The 19489-nt window shown below is 54.1% G+C and overlaps 1 protein-coding gene across 2 annotated transcripts; it reads left to right on the top strand.

The window, feature by feature from the left end:
- The first annotated feature begins 2840 nt into the window (after positions 1–2840).
- PDCD6 (programmed cell death 6) lies at positions 2841–18478 on the top strand. 2 transcript variants are annotated; one of them, XM_068535090.1, is made up of 6 exons: positions 2841–3020; positions 3932–3993; positions 10393–10437; positions 11312–11470; positions 15042–15151; positions 17913–18478. In XM_068535090.1, the coding sequence occupies exons 1-6, from the start codon at positions 2926–2928 to the stop codon at positions 18009–18011; spliced, it is 570 nt and encodes a 189-aa protein (XP_068391191.1). In that variant the 5' UTR covers positions 2841–2925; the 3' UTR covers positions 18012–18478. The 2 variants fall into 2 exon arrangements, with proteins under 2 accessions (XP_068391191.1, XP_068391192.1); XM_068535091.1 differs by having other exon boundaries at positions 11312–11464.
- The last annotated feature ends 1011 nt before the right edge of the window (positions 18479–19489 follow it).

A 19489-nucleotide genomic window follows, 5' to 3' on the forward strand; every position in this document is an offset into this window, starting at 1 on the left:
CAACAGACGTAGCAACATGGCTGTTTACATTTAAGTTCATTAAAATTACTTAAAATTTAAAATTCCATTCCCCAGTCACCTTGATCCATTTCAGGTGCTCAGTAGCCACATTTGGATGGCTGATAAAGAACAATTCCTTCATTGGAAGTTCTGTGGGCCAACGGTAGTGTAGATGTTTGGTAGTTTCTTATTATACGAAACATCCTATGTTCAGTAAATTGACAGTTACTCAGTAAGAAGCCAGAGTGAAAAAACAGGAAGGTCATTCGCTTTCATCTGAATTCTGGCAAGAGTATTGGTTGGAAAGGAAGGGGAGAGCAGGGCTCAGTCAGCCTGTGCCTGGAATTCCACACCAGGCTGTAAAGGGGAAAGTGACTGAAAAAGGAGAAGTCTCCAGTGCAAATGCCAGAGTGGTCCTGATAAGAAAATAAACACAAGTAACGAGCCAAAGTGTCTTCCGAGGGGAAGCTGGTAAGGTAGATAACACAAGATTGTGTGTGTGCACATGCACACAAGTGTACACAGGACAGAACCAGGGCACATAACCTACTTGGTCATCCATTCATTTAACATGTTCATTGAGGGCCTACTATGTGCCAAAGACAGATGAACAAGAGGGTGGACTGAAAAGTGTTAGGAGTGCTGGCACCCTATGTCTAGAGCCAGTGTTTAGAAAAATTCTAAGGATAATAAGAGGCATTTTCCAATTAGCTCAGAGAAATTAGACCAAAGGAAAGGCTGGCCCAATATTAGGGAAGTGTTGGCTTTCAGTTCATTTCTCCTCTCCTCCACCCAGAAGCACTATATAAATGGAAAGCTTAGAACAGACCTGGTTAGGAGGGAATTGAATCCCAAGATAGGCGAGGAGATAGTGGCAAGCACATCAATACTTTAAATGACTGGGTCAGCAGTACCAGGGGCAGGAAACAATCTGCCCTTTTCTCTTGACAGACGGTGGTTGCCACTGTTGCTGTACATCTTTGTAAGGTGGTGTCAGGACGCCAGGTAACACACACCCCACCCCCCCACCCCCCAAAGTAGATGGCAGCTGTCTGTGGCCAGGACTGCAAGGCTAAGCCCTGCCCTAGAGCACAGCACAGGTGCCATGGCCCATGTGTGCACTCCCATTAGCCTCTCAAGAGTCTCAGTTTCTTAGCCATCAGGGCTGAGGTGACTGAGGCTGCCTAGTTGCGAAAGCACCAGGCCAGTCTCTGATGAATCCTAGACTCATTGTACATATATAGGGTTATACATTAGGGGGGATGAATTTTTTGTTTCAATCTTCATTTCCTAAATTAATCTCCCTTTTAAGAGTCAGCCTTGCCACCGCTGAGATGACGCAGGAAAAGTACAGACAGACCTGGGCTACAATCTCTTCTTGCCTCTTTGACCTTAGACCAGCATAGTTTTCTCTTCAGTAAAATGTGGACCTTGATACCTTGCCACGAGGTGCTGGTGTGAGGATTACACATAGTAACATTTAAACACTAGGGTAGATTCAGTAAATGCTTCTTCCCTTGAATGAATCATTTCCTACCCCTGGAACTAAACAGAAAGCAGAACGGGGCACTTCTGGGCCCCACAGATGGTGTTGGCTGTGGCAGTCGAGGCTGGACTCCATCAAGGGTTGGTGGAACCTGTGACACCGTCAGGAGAGGGAAGCTAAGGCCAGCTGGAGTCGCTGAGAAGTTTCTTGCTGAAGTTTCCCTGTACACTCTGTACTGGAAAACTTATAAATTGGGTTGCAAAATCATAGTTACTAATTTTGTAGCTTTCTAGAGAACAAAAAAAGGCAGAGATGGGAGATAGAAAAAAATGGGTTTCAGAAACTAGAGATCAAAAAGCTGTGGAAAATTGTAGAAAGGATTAGTTAACGAGTGACGTGAATGCTTTATGAGGATAAAACTAGAAAACACTTGAATTCAGTGAATCATGAAAAAAGCCACATTGCTGAGGTTTGTAGAAGAATAATCTGTGTGAGTGTCAAAGTCAGAGTATCTTAATCTCTTTGAAGGGTTTAAGGAACTCTCCAGCATATGCTCTGGTGGTTAGACGAGAGAAAAGGGACTGAGGACAATACAGCTGGAGAATAACAGCGGGTCAGATACAGAGCCAGAGCGCTGAATAATGGATTCGTGTCCAAGGAAGGAAGTGTCAGGTGCTTCCTTGGTGCTCGGCCCTTCCACAAACCAAGTAGGGGAGGAGGATGAAATGAGTCAGCGTGATTGGATCAGGAGCTGAAAATCCTGAGAGGCTGGAAGGCGGCGGGAGCGCCCTGAATGAAGCTGGGCTTCCCTGCGCGGGGTGCGCTGCGGCTCAGTCGGTGTCCAGACGGAGGCGGTGGCGTCAACTGGCCGAGAGGGACACGCTAGCAGCCCACCATGGCCAGCAGCGGACATCTGGGCTTGGCCACGCACCTGCAGGCCGAGCCGGGAAGCCGCGGGCGCTGTCAGATGCCGGAGGCGGGGCTTCGTGTGCTCCTGGGAAGCGGGGCGCAGGGACGCTGAGATGCGCGAGCGGGGGCGGGCGAAAAGTCCAGAACAACAAGAATGTCGGGCGCGTTCTTCCCCTCCATCACAGTCCTTCCATGACCTTGGTGCAAGAATGGACCATGCTCGAGGGAGCCGCCTCCGCCCTTCGTGTCCACTCTGCGCTGCGGGGAAGCGGCTCCCAACGCGCGTCCGCGACCCTAGGGCTAGCCTGGCCTAGGCCACCGGCTGCGCGGTGCCCACGGGACCCAGACACGCTGGCCGGACGCACGGGCGTCGCCTGGCAACAGGGTCGCGACTGGATTGGCTGCGCTCGCTCCCGTGACTTCCCCGGAAGTGGCGTGAGCTCCGGGCCCCGCCCCGGTCTAGGCGGAAGTGGAGCCGCCCGGAGCCATCCGTGTCCCAGGAGCGCCGCAGCACAGCCGCGACTCGGCCCATGGCCGCCTACCCGTACCGCCCGGGCCCCGGGGCTGGCCCTTCCGCGGGCGCCGCGCTGCCGGACCAGAGCTTCCTGTGGAATGTCTTCCAGAGGTGCGGCCGGCCGCGCAGGCGCTTGCGGACCTCCACTGGGTTCTTCTCGGCCTCAGCCCCGGGCCTTCCCCCGCCCCGTGACCCCGGTCTCCAGTCCGACCTCCTTCCTGGTGCCCCAGGCCCCTGTCCCTTGCTCCGTCCCCCCACCTTCCATCCTTGGCGTCCTGTCCGCTCCCCTTTCCAGTCCCCCTCGGCCTCTCCCACGCCGGCCCCTGCTCCGTCCCCCCCACCCTTGGCCTTCTCTCCGCCCCCCGCCTTGTCTCCCGCAGTGCCCAGGCCCCTCCCAAGGTGCAGAGCCGCCAGCCGGGGGTCGCAGCCAGCTCGCCCTGGGGCTCGGCCTCCATCCCTCTCCCCTCACAGCCGGTGCCCGGAGTTGCTCCGGGGCGGACGGTCTCCCAGGGATGCTTGTTTAGGGGAGCAGAAACGCAGACTCTTCCCCGGCTGCTGAAATGCCAGCAACCAGGAAAGACGCCGGGCCGCGGCTGTTGGGCAGGTGACTGTCACCGCAGTGCCTTCCGTCCCTGGTCGTCCTTCCAGCGAACGAATGACCCAAAGTGGAGTGACTCATGATCAGGGAACGACTTAAGTTATCTGAGAGAATCTTTTCCTGCTTGTGAGAAGGAGAAAACCTGGTGCAGGTGGAATTCAGCCAGGCCGAGGGAGGGAGACCTGAGAAAGTGGAGAAGCAGCTTGGGTTTGGGCAGGGAGCGTGCGTAGACAGCGAAGGAGGCAGGCTTCCTTGTTCCCCAGCGGGTCATGGGACTGAGAGGTCGAGCAGCCAAAGGGAAGGGCCCAGGGAAGGAAGAGCCAGAATTAATTTAGGATTGACTAGAGAGTCAAACCTTTGCTTTTGCCCTCTTTTGCTTTTCCTACACTTTGAATCGCTAGCTTAACTGATCTTAATTTTGTAGGGTTGACAAAGACAGGAGCGGTGTAATATCCGACAACGAGCTTCAGCAAGCACTATCCAATGGTGAGTGGCACCTGGCCATCTGGACTTGTAAACTGCAAGTCTGACCACCCGTAGTAAATAACTTTCTTCTTAAATTATTTTCCAAATCATTAAGACTTAATTATCATCTCTGACCCGTGGTGGAGGAGCTTCTGGCTTATTTTGTCGGGTGGTTTCCTGGTGTTGTGTCGCTGCTGCTCTGAGTCCTTGCCGAGCTGCTGGGGCAACTGCATGGAGGACACAGGGAAAGCCTGAGAAATGGAGGCTGGGGTGTCGGCTTTAGGAGCGCAGGGAGCCTGGCTTTGTACGGCAGACATCCTTCAGGTTTGTCGAGGGCTGTTGAATTTCTCAGGTGACTGCGTCTTGTGACTCCTCTGGAGCGGGGCATCAAGGCCCCAGAGACACCGATGGGGAAGCAACTAAGGCTACTGGAGGCTCTGACAGCCGGATCGTGGGGAGGTGGGCTTCCCAGTGGGGGATGCTAGTCATTCAGACATGGGTGAGAGGGTTTCAGCTCTTGGTGCTGGTGCTGGGAGCTCACCGTGGAGTCGCCTTTTTGCTGGTTTCAGCATGATTAATCCACGGAAGTACTACTGGAGACCTTGATTCCATAAGTACCTGGCTGTGTGGCCCTTTTTTTAACCCCTCAGATGCCACTGTCTTTTCTGATTCTTAACGTTTGTGGTGCCGTCCAGAGGCGTGCCATTTAAGCCAGAAGGGGGTTGACTTTAAGCGGTAATGAAGATGTTGAAAGGCTCACCTTGCCTAGTGGGCGCAGCTGGTGGCGTAGCAGGCGGACGCTGCCTCACAGCCCTGCGCGGGGCGCGCACCGCGGATGTTCCCTTTGTTACTCCTGGTGGATTGGTGTTTACAGGTTAACACAGGTAACGTTTTCCCTAGAGGGAGTCAGTACTGCTTCCAGTTCAGATGGTTGTTAAAGCAGGTGGTTCTTTGCTCTGTCAGAACATAATCTTGAATCAGGAGCCTGCTGGAGAGAGAATTTTGACAGAATTGCCCACAGGATGTTCAGCTCACCATTGCTAAGATGCTTTGAAATCGATACCTGGTTTAAGCCCGCCGAAAAGTGTGTATCAGGAGCGTCTCACAGCGGCCCTGTAGAGTCACGTTTCTTGATTTGCCCTGCGGGATTCCCTCAGCTTCTGTTGGAGCGATGTAAGAACTTGCCCCACGAAGTAGTAGCTTAGCCCTGAGAGGGACGGGCGTGGCAGCCCCCCTTCCCGCCACGTGGCCACCTCTCTCCTCCCTGGGGGTGTGGTGCTTCTTGTGTGAAGCAACTGTGATGGTTGTCCTGTCTTGTTTTGTTTGTCTTAACCTGAATCTTTTAACCAGTCACATTTTCTCTTCAAATTAGCTGCTAAAAATTTTAAATTAGATTTCTGGCTCGCCAGTACCATGAGCTTAGAATTTTAAGAGGTGAATTTTACTGATAGTCTGAGACCCCTAACTTTTGTATGCTTTTCTCCTCCCATCCAACATGACCATAGTTTGCTTGCTTTTGCTGTGCCGTGACTATCTTGTACATTCCGTTAGGCCCTTTCTGCAGGAAGGCAGGTTATGAACGGGTACAGCTCTCTCGTCCTTTCACAGCCTCAGAGTGCGCAGTAAGCTCTCAGGCTGAGAGCAGGACCAGACTCCGGGTGTGAGCCTGCGCAGCCAGGCGCTCGCCCCACCCCTGTGCTGTCCCACCTGTGTCTCCCCGTTGGCGCCCCCGAAGCAGAGGTGCCCCGTGGCTCCCACCGCTTGCCGGGCTCTGCTCCTTCCACCCGGGATACCTGCCTTTCCTCGAGGCACCAGCGGCACCTTCCTTTCCTGGATGCTGCCCTTTTCCTCCTCCTGGTTCCGCTGGAGTCGTTTTGCAGCAGTCTCTGGCTACTGGGCATCAGCTTTTGGAGGAAGCTGGTCGAGCTGGTCTCTTGTTTGCAGTTGTGTCGTGTCACCTCGGTCGCCAAGGACGGACACAAGTCAGTTCTCTTCACTGTCCTCGAATTCCCACAGCTGATACGATTGGAGTTATTTTGACTTTTGATTTCTCCCCCAGGATTGGGCTTCTTTTTTCATATTAGAACTAGAATATTGAGCTATTTCAGGAAATCAGTTTAATTAGCTTATTACTGGTGGGAAAATTGGAGGTTCAAAGTAGCATGGTTTCTCTCTGCAGTGAGATCTATGTCTCTGATGCGCTCTGTTAAAACCCAACTGAAACTGCCCTGAAGAAGTACTCGTGGGTCCTGTACACTGAGTCCTTTATGCAACTTGTTTCCCCAGGAGCGCGTCTGAAAATGACTGCTCGGTTAAGAGGTGTGAATAGAGACAGGACTGTCTTGCCTTCTGTTTGAGATAACATGTCACAAACTGTCTTCAGTTAGGTACTTTTTTTTTTTTTTAATTTTTACTTTCACATTGTTCCTTGGAATTACAGGAAATTAATTTTGCTCAAGCCTCTTTTTTTGTGCTTCTGTAGGTTTACGTTGACATAACATATTGATGTATTTTGAGGAGGCGTTTTTCAGCTGGACTTTAAATAGTAATAAGTCATATATTCTTTTAGAGGTATTTTTAGCAAAATAGATTTGAGCTCTTCTGGAGGTCCCGTATTGAGTAGCAGTGAGAGAGATCAGACCACATAAGCCGACAGTTCCCTGCCGACTGAGCATCGGGTCACCTCACTGTCACTCCGTCATAGGCCCAGCTTACGAGGCAGCGGAGGGTCTGGGTTTAGCTTCTTCACCCTGCACCTGCTGTGCTCAGAGCCTGCGCGTCCCCGAGGAGGGCCTGCCTGTGTGGCTACTGGCCGCCGCCTGGAACATGCTGCCCCTTTGCCTGGGCAGCTCATGCTCCCACTGCAGCTGCGGCAGGCACGTGCCCCCCCGGTGCCTGGAGCTTCCCTGGTTGACAACACATGCGAGGTGTGGTCTCAGCTTTCGGTGGAGGATTAGGGGCGCCCTGTGCAACTCCCCGGGAAGCGGGTGCCTGGTCCCCCCGGATTTTTCCCCATGCCTTTTCCCTCTGCTGATTTTACTCTGTGTCTCTTGCTGTAATAAACTGACTGTGAGTTTTGTGAGTCCTAGCGAGTCATCAAGCCTGGGGTGTGGTCTTGGAGGCCCCCAGCACAGCCTGTTGTATCTGCTTGTCCCAGAAACTTGTGCAGCAGAGTTTCAGGTGGAAGCAGAGGAAGACGGGGTTGGCTTTATTCCACGACCTCGGCCTTGGGCAGATCACACTCTGGGACAACTGGAGGCTTAGCCCCTCCCCCTCGGGCCCAGCCCATGTCCACCAGGTCCCACATCACCTGGTACAGAACCGGAGACGTCACTCATCTATCAGAATGGGAGTGTACAGAGTTTCACTGTGGGACACTTAGGTTGTTTCTGATTTTCTTCAGTGTAAATACTGTAGTGATTTCATAGAACAAGTTTCTAGAAGTGGCATTTATCAGATCAAAGGCTGTAGGTGGTGTTATGGCTATTGATGGTGTTCAGATTGCCTTTAGAAAGGCCATATTTCCAGTTGTGGCTCTTTGAGGCCGTAGTTGAAGGTGACTGGTGGGATACAGAGTTTGTGACCCTGAAGAGGCACCAGTGTCCTGGCCGATTCCATGCGAGCCCGTAGAACTGCTCTCACCCCTTCCTACTTGGCTCCTCTTTCGGGAAGAAATGCCCAGAAGGGCTGGGAGTCCCAGATCTGATGCAGTAAAGTGGAAGGAGATCGCCAGTGGTGCTGTAAAAAAAAGTCTGGTTTTTTTCCCCAAAGATTCCAGGTAAGCAGGTATTTCAGTGTGCGTTCGCTGGATGCCATGACGACTCAGCCCATTATCTCTCACTGAAGTCCAAGTTTGTGGTAACAGGATGCAATTTCAAGAAAGAAAACTCTCTGGAGAGCAAAAAGACAATATATTATCACAGAGCAGAGCGGGGGTTTTTCTCATTTGAGAAGGGATCAGGTATAAATTCTTTAAATCGTCTGTGTGCTTGAGGGTTACAGGGGAAAATGCTAAGTGTCCTGATGTTGACCCACCCCCTCAGTGGAGCTGCGACCCACTCGTACCCAAATTATGGGTGAAAAAAGTTATGTGTACTCAGTTTACATGGAAAAAACTGTGTGTGTTTCTGTTTTCTTTGGTCTTTTCAGATGAAATTGAGGCAAGACTTACAGGAACAGGGACCATATCTTGTATTTCTCAGTAAAAGTCTGACGGGAAATCTTCCGCAAGCTGGTGGTTGTGACATTCCTAGACGTGTTGGTTACTGGGAATGTTTGAAATCGGGGCTGGCCCGGAAAATCGGGGGGAGGGTCACGGGCGCTGAAGGGAATCTCGCTGCTCGGTGTGTCCTGTGTTTCCAGCAGGCTCTGTTAGACGTGCTTCTCCACATTGCAGTGCGTTTTCTTACAGAAAACTGCAGATTTTCAGGCTGGTGCTCCAGTGTGTTTAACACTTAGTATAACTGGAGTACTAAATGTTGCCCTCACTAGGGGCTGTGAAGCTTTGATGTTTAGTCTGAGAACCAGGCCACAGGGCTTGGCATGAGCTAAACAGTCACTTAACTGTTGGCTGTTGTGATTATCCCTTGGTTTCCGTGGAGGGTCAGGCCCCGTTTGGGTAACAGGGACGGGCCGGGGAGGCACCAGGAGCCTGTCTCCACCTCCCAGGCTGGGCGGCCTGCGGGTCTCCCCCCCGCCCCTGACTCGGCCCGGGGCGACCTGCCGCTCTCCCGAGCCTCACGGCCCTGCAGCTCGGCCGTGGGTCCCTCTGGTCCACGCCTCCCTCTGCCTGGCCGTCACCGCGGAAAGCGCCTGGGTTTGCGTCATCACTTAACTGTTTTTCTTGTGTCACTTCTGTTTAAAGCGCGGTCGGCCGAGTCCTGTGCCAGCGTGGCCAGGGACGCACCCCCACTCACAGTCGGCATGGGCAGTGGGCGCAGGCCACTCAGCGGGGCGGTCACTGTGGACTCTCAGGTCACAGCCTGTGTCAGAGGTGGAGCGAAGGCAGGAAGGAGTCCAGCAGCTGCGTTTGGTTTCTCGGGCTCCTGGTCCTGGTGGGTCATCTCCTGCGGAAACACCAGCCGGGGCATGAGCAGCTAGAAAGTCAGAAACGGTGAAGAAGCGACGCCCTTCTGGGCATGGAGTCCCCCTCTTTCTCTTGGCTTCTCTGTAGCACAGTTTCTTTGAACGCTGGTTTTCAACAATGCTGACCTTTTCTGATACCTTTATAGACATCCTCCTGCCGGCCGTCCCCCAAACGCCTGTAAAGTCTGCAGAGATGCTCACTCAGTGCACAGGGGTCCCCGCTGTGGGCCAGGCTCGGGCCAGGCTCAGGGCGCCCGTGGAGGAGATGGAGGGACCGAGGGGCCTGGGTGCGGGGCGCTCAGGAGGGCTCCTCTGAGGAAGCCTCGTATGAACGGAGGCGTAAGGAGAGGCAGGGGTCGAGGTGAAGGTGTGCGTGTGTTTGGGGGGCCATGCTGGACGTCGGGAGAAGCGCGTGTGGGCCAGGTCGGGGACGTGCTCCAAGCCCAGTGGTCGCGGCCGGGCAGGAAGGGTGCTGCCTCGTGTGTGGCCAGGGGATGGGACTCTGCCACCCAGAGCTCAAACCGTCTGTAGAGAGGGGAAAATGGGGGGATGGGGAGAGATGCTGCTCTCCCGCCCCATAAAAGTGTTTTTACATTGTTTTTAGTGAGTTTAAAAATTGGTAAAGGTGCAAATCACTCTGAAAACAGATCCTTGGGCATAAAGGTCCCTGGTGAACATTCCATCATCACAGTGGATAAATGGTTCTCAATCGTCAAATCCATCAGTGTCAACAGTCCCCTTTAAAACAGATACTCGATAACATCCCCATTACTGCTCTGAAGTGAATCGTGGAATAATGTGTCCTGCCTTTTCACAATTTTAGAGAAAATAGTATGCTGCCCAGACTGTCATTTGAGGAGAAAAACGTAAAGCGTGGTTTCACGGTGCGCTGTCCAGCAGGGTCGCTGCACGACGTGTGCAGCTGCCCCGGTCCTGGGAGCGGTGGTGCCCTTGGGGTGGGATTTTCTGAAGTGGTAGCTGGTGACGTTCTTAGCACAGCTAAGTGCCATTTTCTCAGCTTACCTGGTGCTGTGGCCCTGAGAAGTTCAGTGAGTATTAAAACGGCATCTCTTGGTTATAAAGTGAACAAGAGTGAGCTTCCAGGTGCAGGTCTTCCTGAGCAGCTTTGAATGTCTGGCTGGACCTGAGCAATTCTCCCGGCAGTGTGGATAGGACCTGACTGACCCATCGTCCTGGGGGCGGCGTCCCCTGCGGAGAACCGTGGCTCTAGGGTCTTGATGTTGAAAGCTAATTACTTATTTTCTCTGGCTTCTGGGGTTACAGACTGGGGATTCAGAGTTTCTTCTCTTTCTTAATCTCTGCTGTTTGTTTCAGGCACCTGGACTCCGTTTAATCCAGTGACGGTCCGGTCGATCATATGTAAGTAGCGGCAACACACCCTGCCTGTGCTTCTCACCTGATTTCTCTTCCGGAACTGCCACCGGGGCCGGCCCTTCACTGAGCCTTTACTTTGAGTTGACTGTCCAACCCGTCCTTCCTTTCTCAGTCTAAAGATCTCACATAGGCTTCACACACAGTCACATCTTGCTTGCCTGTTGACTAGAGGAAGCGTGCGAGTTCTCGTGTGAAATGGCTGTGAACTGGAATGTGCTTGTGACCAAACCAGGATCACGCAGATGACCTGAAAAGAGACCAAACGGTGTATTACTGTCTCTGTAGCAGTGTTTCAGACTGAGTGTTTATGCATGGTGCCTGCAGTTATATGTAAATGTAGTTACAAGTTCTTTCTTATTTGGACCTGGAATTAGGCTGATTTTCTTTCTCAATGAAAGGCGGGCCTTACTAAAAAAAAATCTAAAGCCAGTATCTTGTTCTCCTCAGAGTAGAGGCCTCCCTCGCCCGAGGACTCTTCTGAGCCCCCACTCGGGACTCGGGTCCGCTGCGGGACGGGCGGCTCCAGGAATGGGACCCGGAGCTGGGAGGGTTGGGGTGGGCCCCTCGACGGCTCTGCACTGCGGCTCCGGTTCCTTCCTGAGCGCGGGTGCGCCCTGCCGCCGTCGTGCTTTTGAGGAACCTCCTTCAGTGTAAAGCGTTTTTATTGCGGCTCCACCAGGGTGTTTGGCTCGCACGCCTCACGCCCGCCTAGCACGATTTAGGGCTGTGGCTGGGTCACCGCCAGCACCTGGGGACCTGCTGGCCGAACAGCAGGCTGGGTCCCGGAGGAGCCAGGCCCGCGGAGGGTTGGGCGCGCCTCTGCTCTAGGTTCTTGCTGATTCACGCCCTTCCGTCTCAGCCATGTTTGACAGAGAGAACAAGGCCGGCGTGAACTTCAGCGAGTTCACCGGTGTCTGGAAGTACATCACGGACTGGCAGAACGTCTTCCGCACCTACGACAGGGACAACTCGGGCATGATCGACAAGAACGAGCTCAAGCAAGCCCTCTCAGGTTTTGGTAAAACACTTGTCTTGGCTGCGTAGCTCTTTCATTTTGGAGCAGGGCCATAAGGTTTATCTTGTTACTGTGTTCAACTTAATGATTTTTAAAGCAGTCTGTGTGAAATTTTTGTTTACATCACACAGTTTTATATTTTCATGTTACTTATATCGTGAAGGCTTGTATTTGACTTGGAGGCTTCTATACGGTTTTTCATCCAAAATGAGATAAGGGCTATGCAGTAGTTTGTCTTTTAGTGATGTCACAGGCACATTGAGAATGTGGCTTTTGAAACAATTTAAAGTGAACAAGTCAAAATAAAACAGTGTAGGACTATTTATATTTCCTGACATGAAAATACCCAGAAAGAAGATAGAATGCCCACAGGGGACGAGCCCGTGAGTTGCGTGGAGCGTAGGCCTGAGTGTGGAAGCTCCCATTCTCAAGTGCATGTCAGCATGTGTGCCACATGCGTGCCAGCCTGAGCGTGTGCCGTGCTCTGAGCAGTGTTCACGTGGTGCCTTCCAGAGCGCGTCAGCGGGCCTTCTGGTCCAGCGTGCACGTGGGCCTGAGGGGAACTTGGGATTTGTTATTTATGGAGGGAGGACTGTAGCCGTTACACCAAGATTCTGGTTTGTTTGACATTCACTGGGCCCTCTGTTCGCAGGGCCCTTCTGTCAGATTACAATGTACTTTATTCTGACTAGTGCAGGGTTTAATAATATAAAGTACATTTTGGTTCTTGTGGTTGTTCATGTGCTTCTCCCCTCCCCCTCTCTTTCTCTGGGCGTGTCCTTTATGGCTGTCCTCTCCGGTTTCTCTTTCTTGCTTTAGAGGCTCTGGGACCCCACAGGAAGTTTGTGTTGTGAGCCTGCCACGCGTGGGTCAGGCTTTGGGCAGGACATTGACCTCAGGTTCTCTGAATTGAAACTTGGAATGCAGCTGACCTTGCTGTGCCTCAGGTGGGGGGCTGGGAGGGAGGTGGCTCCCACAGAGCAGTCCTGGGCAGGAGGGAGCCGGAGGCCTGGCCGGCTGGAACCTGGACCCTGTGAGTTAACTTCCAGACTGGTGACCTCAGGTGCCACCGAACACAGTGTTTCTAACCTTGTCAGGCCCCGGAGCCCTCTTTTGACTTAGTGCCAGTGACCGTCGCGTCCTGGGAGCTCAGGTTGGAAATGCGAAGGTCGACAAGCCCTGGTCAGACCTGGGACATTTGTGGCTGTGGTAGGTCAGCGGTGGTCCCTCAAGGTCAGGAGCTGACAGGCCCTGTTGAGCTGGGCAGAGCCGAGATCCCTCCTGACTTCCAGCTTTTCCTGGAAAAAGTAAATATCCCGTTGCAGCATTTCTTCAGTTATTCCAAAAAGTTTCTGCCTGTGATCGGTCCGCCGTTTCCTAGCGCCTTCTCTGGAGCCTTTTCTTCCCCACAAGGGCATTGTCATCCTTCACGGGTTACTTGTTAGCAACTGTTAGGAAATGTGCCCCAGGAGTGAAATTTCCTGTTTTGGTTTCACTTCTAAGAACAAGCGTCTGTCGGCCAAGCTGGGCGCTGTGTTGCAGCTCAGCAGATGCGTGAGGGAGTCGGGGGTGTGGGGGGAGGTCAGGCCCTAAGGTGTCCTCTGACCTCTGTTAGTGCCACACAGGGTCTCAGGCCTGCCCTGGCGGGGCTGTGTGACTGACCAGCACACCCGCTGGATTTGATGGTCCATCCGTTCATTTTTTAGGCTCTTATTCCTAGTATGTGCTACATGCCAGGTGCAGAGACCTGGAAGTAAGAAGGTGCATAAGGCCTGGGCCTCACACTCTGCTAGTGGGGGGGCTGACAGCCCCATCCCCAGCAAACGCCCCCGTCCTGCACCCAGCCCCTGGCAGCCCAAGGCCAATGTGGTTTTTATAAGGAATTTCACGAGAGTGTAGTGAACCTTCACTTCCTCCTTGCTCGCTTTCACCCACTTTCCATCTTCCTGCTGCACTTGCTCCGCCCCCCTTTTCACGCTGAGGAGTCCAAGCCGGCACCCTGTCACTTCGTCCCTGGAGCCCGAGCCTTTGGCTCTCCTGACCAAGTTAGCAGTGTGTTTACGGCCGGGTCGGCTGAGTTAGGCCCCGGCAGGTCTACAGCAGCCTCCGCCCCTTTCTTGGTGCCGTTGGCTCCGTGTAGACACGGGTGGTGCCGTGATCCGGATCTGTCCTTTGCCATGGTCACTGACTGGCGCCCGGCTTTGCTCCTGGTGCTGAGAGCGGGCGCTGGATGCCCCGTGGAGGTTGCTGGTTCTCAGGAAAGAAGGGCTTGTTCCCCCCACTGGGCATCTGTGCCCTGGAAGTACAGCAGCGGGGCCGGGGGACACACAGTGAGGGGGCCAGCAGCGTTTCCGCCTGCCTCACTGACCCTAAAATGGTCTGCTGAGGGGGGCTCACGTCTTGGGTTTTGGAGGGGGGAGCGGGCCAGAGGTCCGAGAGTCCCGGCAGCCGGCGGAGCCCTGTCTGATTCCGGAGCTCTGCTCTCCCTGCTGCTGTGTCTTTGTCACCATCTCGTGTGTCCTTTCCCAGCCTGGGCAGGAAACCATTGCACAGCGATGGCTTGGGCGGGCACTGCCCTGTCACCATGTCCCAAGCTCACCCTCACCAGCCGGGCCTCTGTCTCTCTGGGCCACAGGCACCGGTGCCGGGCATGAGGGGGCGCCCATCCAGCACCCGCCCGTCTCTCTTTTCTAAGTCGGGGTCCTGTCTTCTACTCAGCTGCAGGGCAGGGGGCCCTGGATTTAAGTCACAGGAGGCATAGAGCGCGCTGACCACTCTGGAAAGTACTGTCACGTGTTTGCATGTGTGACTCTTTTTCAGTAGAGTGATGAAGTGCCTGTACAGGTAATTAACTGTGACGTTCACTCAGACAGTAGGTGTGCATATCCTTGCAAAGATTCCAGCGAGGCTGAAAACCAGTAAAAATATGTTGGCACCTGGATCTTGTCTCCTGAATAAGTAAGGAAACCACGGTCACACAGGTGGTGAGGTTAGGAGGGAAGGAAGGGGAAGGGCTTAGAGCCGCCCCGGGGCGTCCTTGCTGGAGGCCTTCCAGGACGCCCAGCAAGCTGAAGGTGGAGTCAGGGACTCCGCCGTCACCTGGGTGACCCTTCGAGGGCTTCAGTCTGTGTGCGGCCGCCTTACTCCTCACGGCCTGATTGAGGTGGGAGAGGGGCCGTCAGTCAGCCTCCTCGCTCCTGGGCGCCTCGTTCCTCCTGCGGGTTTAGCTGGCGAAGCCTCCTCCAGCAGCGAGTGACCCAGGGCAGCCGAGTGTCGGGAAAGTCAGCAGTGCAGGGCTTCTAAGGAGGCTAGCTCCGCAGCGGTCCGGAAGGCCCCTGGGCCGAGGGGCGTGGCCCTGGGGTTGGTGAGAACTAGTGACTGGGTGACTCGGGACCCTCCAGGAAGGGGCTGCTGCTCTCTGAGTGAGCCCCTCCTCGCACAGTGGCCACCAGGCTCTCAGTGTGTTGCAGTGCGCTTGCACCCGGGATCCCTGGGGCCCGTGTCGTGTTCTCGGGAGGGAGAGGCTGGGGCCTGGGGAGCGAGCGTGTGTGCTGACTCCGCTCTCCTCCTCCAGGGTACCGGCTCTCTGACCAGTTTCACGACACCCTCATTCGGAAGTTCGACAGACAAGGACGGGGGCAGATCGCCTTTGACGACTTCATCCAGGGCTGCATCGTCTTGCAGGTACCGGCTGCGCGGGGCCCGCAGGCGCTGACTGCGGGAAGGGGTGGGATGACGAAGCAGGGGCGCAGGAGTCAGACACGTAAAACTGGTTCCGGAACTTAGAGGAGTTAGTGTGCTGTTTGGAGGGGTAGCTAGTTGCTCTGTTAGACGGAGGTGCAGACAGCAGGGCCCCTCCTGCCCTGGAAACACCGGGAGCTGTCCATTTGGAGGGGATCCGGTGGGCTCTTTCCATGCATACCCCGGTATTTTGGTGTATTTCATTATGAGAACTGGGTGAGCTTCTGTCGCGTGCGCTGCTGGCTCCTAAGCTAGGAGCTGTGCCCTGAGCGCAGGGGGCCCTGTTTGGGTGTTAGAAACAGTGTCTGGCGGGGCTGGTGATCCCAGTGACCGCCGCCTCACGGTTCCCTGCGCTGCTTCTGTGGTTCCCTCTGCGGCCTCACTGCTTCACCCAGGAGAGAACTAAGTGCAGGCCCAGAGGAGCCCTCCTAGGATGGAGGGTGGGAGCCCTCGAGCCGCCCTGGCTGTTCCCACACAGGCCCTGCTCCTGTTTTTCGGTAGGGAGCCCAGTTCCATAGATTTAAGCTTTAGAAATGCAGTAAATTGGTATAAACCCTCATGTCTTTCAAAACTTTCTTTTTTGACAAATCTCAAAAAAAAAAAAAAAATAGAGACAACAGTATAATGAACCCATGTGCCCATTATTTAGATTCAGCAGTTATCAACTCATGGCCAAGTCCACGTAAGACTCTGTGACACCCTCCCTCTTAATTCTGTCACAGTTCCATTTATGGGAAGCGAATGTGTTTTCCCTAAGTATTTCAGTAGAACCGATCCCTGAAAGATACCCTCACAGTTTGCATTCAAATCGAGGTTCCATCTTGTTGGTTTTAGAATCCACAGAGGGGTGTGCTAGGCACGAGGTTATCAGTATAATTTGGAATTTGGGAAAGCATTCTCAGGTTTTCTCCCCGTTAAAAGCAATAGTTCAGTAAGTGAAGTTTCTCTGCCTGGTCTGCTATCCTGATTTCTTTCCCGGGGAATCTGGGCCCATCAGTCCCTGTCCTTCAGTGACTTGGAGAGCCAGGTCTGTTAGCGTGTAAGCCTCACGTCTCTGAAAAGCGGAGAGCCTTACCCCGTCTCTCCCTCTTAGGGTCTGGTGAGGCAGGATTACGTGTTTGCAGTGTTGTCGGCACACGTTAGGAACAGGTGTAGCGTGAAAGTCTCTCACTAGGATCTGTGTCTGGATCTCTATGGGCTTAGGATTTTCATCTGAGGTTATGTCCCATAAGTGACCACCTGATCCTTATATCTCTGCGTAAGCAAGGGTCCTCGCATGTCAGCTTTCAGCCCCCAGAGTAGCAGGATCTGAGTCCCCTGAGAAGCTCACGTGGTGCCTCTGCCAGGAGGCTACCCGCAGCTGGCCGTGGCCTCTGGGCCGTGCTGGAAGCTGGCTGCTGGCCCTGCTCCCTCCCACCCGTGGAGAAGGAGCCTAGACGCTGGGCAGAGGTGGGGACTCGAAAAGGAAAGGCTAAGCTGCAGGCCACATGTAAAAAGTCCTCAAAAGCGTTTTCTTTCATCTGCCTCCTTCCAAAAAGAAAAAGGCTTTTTGAAAATTGTTTTCTACCAAGCAACATGGAAACCTGTAGAAATCTTGGGAAAAGACAGTTAAGTGTAAAGAAAGGGAAGTCACCCATCGGTCTCCCGGCGGGAGGTTGCTGCCGCTGGTGGTTTCTGTGGTGTGTGTCACGCCGGCGGCTCACACACAGGAAGCTCCTGGCTAACGCCTGTGCGGACTGTCACCTGTGTCAGCCCGTGTGTGGTTGGCCGTCAGCCTGCCCAGCACAGGAGCGGGGCGGAACTGGAGAGACTGAGGTGCAGGAGACACGGCTCACGGGCCAGGCTGCAGCCTTGCTCTCGGCCCCTGGGCAGGTGGGCAGGCGACCACCAAGGTCACGATGAGCCTGGGGCACTGTCTTCTGTCAGCAGGATTCTTCAGAGCCTGCCATGGTTGCCCAGCATCTGTCATTTGGGGTGGCACTTACCTAACCGTCCCTGCTCTCGGGCGGCCAGGCTTGTGAACAGACTGAGGTGGCGCCCGGGGGGTGTGGTCAGACGGGAGGGGCTCGGGCATCAGGTAGGAGGTGGGTGGGCAGCAGAGAGGAGGAGGGGGGGAGGGGGATCTGTAGCAGGGGTGGGGGGCGTCGGGCAGGAGGAGGTGGGCGGGCAGGTCCTGAGTGGGGAGGGGGGCTGGGCATCAGCCAGGGTCCTGGGCTGGCACAAGGAGATCCTGCCCTTCTGGCTCTGCGCTGGGCTTCCCCTGTTGGGCAGCAGGTTCTAAAGAAGGAGCCCAGTGGGGGCTGGTTTCCCTTTGTCCTGAGCGGCACGTGGCCAGAGCAGAAGTGAGCCTTCAGGGAGGCCCCCCAGAACAGTCTTAGAGTGGGAAGGGAGGACCCAGGCTCACCACCATGGACTTGGGAAGCCAGGTTCCGGGGCCACAGGGCTCTGCCAGGACCCAGGGCCGCGGTGTGTAGTGGAGCTGCACTGGCGGCCCACCCGCCTACCCGCTGCTGTCCTGCCCCCGCATCTCCAGGGTGGACCGGCCTGGCTTTTGAGGGTGGCCGAGGGCACCTCGCCCGTGCCCCTCTGCGGGCAGAGACATGAATGCTTCTGAAATTGGGTTCCTGAATGCCCTTGTACCAGTACAGTTGGTTCCTTCTGTTTGATAAGTATTAGATCTAAACACCTGTTGTTTTTTCCTCAGAGGTTGACAGATATATTCAGACGCTACGATACGGATCAGGACGGCTGGATTCAGGTGTCATATGAACAGTATCTTTCCATGGTCTTCAGCATCGTATGACACTGGCCTTCTGCAAATACCAACGGGACTTACGGAAAAAAAGACTGAAAATGCCAAATCTCTCACCTGTAACGAAATGGTACGCAGATGAGTTAGATACTGCTCTTCCTTTAGATTTTGTATAATTACTCCTTGGGGACCAGTACATACGTGGATAAGCGGGTTGATGTTTTGCAGTTGTAACGGTAGTTACGTCATTACTTAGGTTCACACATTTGATTTGAGGCTGTTTAATTGTGCCATGAGGTAAGATATAATAATGTTACAGGGACTCTGCTTGCAAAAAACTCATCATGTGCTTTTCTAGATAGCTCCAGTTCTAGAGTGGAAATACTTTATTAGCCAATAGAAATTTTAAGTAATACAGAACTTGCACAGAAGGCTGCTCACGTGCCTTACTTTTTAAGGGGGTTTATTGTATTCATTGGAATATGCAGCGTAAGCAATAAAGCACATGTGCCCTTGTCCCCATCCGTCTCAGCTGTGCTCACCTGGAGCTCCAAGGGGTCCGGCACCTTCTGGGGTGTGCCCTGGCTTGCTCGTGGAAATCCCGAGATTCATCCATCCTCTATGACAGGAGGTGGTTTGCATTTCCTGAAACTTCTTTGGAAATACAAACCCAAATTTGATTTAGAAGGGAGTGGGTTTTCTTTCACTTACTAATGATGCACCTCTGTGCCCTCTGATGGACTGTTAATTACGGTTTTTCACACATGAAAGCGGGAGGAGGGATGCAGTCAGCCCCCCACGTGGTGGGCGCACAGCCAGTCCCAGGGTGGCCCTGTGCCCGTCCACACGGAATCGCTTTAGGCTCTTTCTGTCCCCTCACCCTTTAAGTGTGCTTCCCCAAACCAGGATTTGGGGTGGGGGCTGTGAGGATGTTGGGATTCTGGGTGGGTGTCAGTGATCTATAAATGGGTCTGGGGCATCAGAAATTGGGTATCCGTGGGGTCTGTTTTGGAGGACCTGTGCTGGTTGGGGATGGAGCCTGGGGGCTGTGGGTTTCTTATCTGTGGTGTCTGATTACAAGGAATGTCACTGACCACACTACGTGGGGTTGAGGTAAAGAATCTGTGTGGCTCAGACTGGCCTTGTGAGCTCATGGAGGAGGGTCCAAGGGGGTCTCTGAGGATCTCCACGCCTTTCCATTTGAGTGCCTCTCTGTACTTCAACACACTTGTGAGGACACCAGCCCACGATCCCAAGTTGTACTCCGGTGAGGTCGGTCCCCAAATTCCTGACTCCGTGAGGCCTGGGACCTCCAGGTGCTCAGGTGGACTCTTCCAGCTGGTGCCCCACTGCCGCAGCCCAAACCGCCCCTTAGCCTGTCTCCCTGTCCCCCATTAGACGGAGGTGTACATAGCGGGGGCCCCTCCTCCCCCACAGGTTCCCCTTTAGGTGGAGGCATGGACGGCGGGGCCCCTCCTCCCCGCGGGAGGCACTGTGGTCATCTGTCCCTTGAGCTCTGGCCTGCAAAC

The sequence above is a fragment of the Eschrichtius robustus genome, chromosome 2, assembly GCF_028021215.1.
Source record: "Eschrichtius robustus isolate mEscRob2 chromosome 2, mEscRob2.pri, whole genome shotgun sequence".
Classification (NCBI taxonomy): domain Eukaryota; kingdom Metazoa; phylum Chordata; class Mammalia; order Artiodactyla; family Eschrichtiidae; genus Eschrichtius; species Eschrichtius robustus.

Bases quoted from the DNA above. Each gene is read 5' to 3' on its own strand.
- PDCD6 (XM_068535090.1), top strand. From the start codon at position 2,926: ATGGCCGCCTACCCGTACCGCCCGGGCCCCGGGGCTGGCCCTTCCGCG. The intron at 11,471-15,041 runs GTAAAACACTTG...CTCCTCCTCCAG, and splicing joins GCAAGCCCTCTCAGGTTTTG to GGTACCGGCTCTCTGACCAG. The intron at 15,152-17,912 runs GTACCGGCTGCG...TTTTTTCCTCAG, and splicing joins AGGGCTGCATCGTCTTGCAG to AGGTTGACAGATATATTCAG.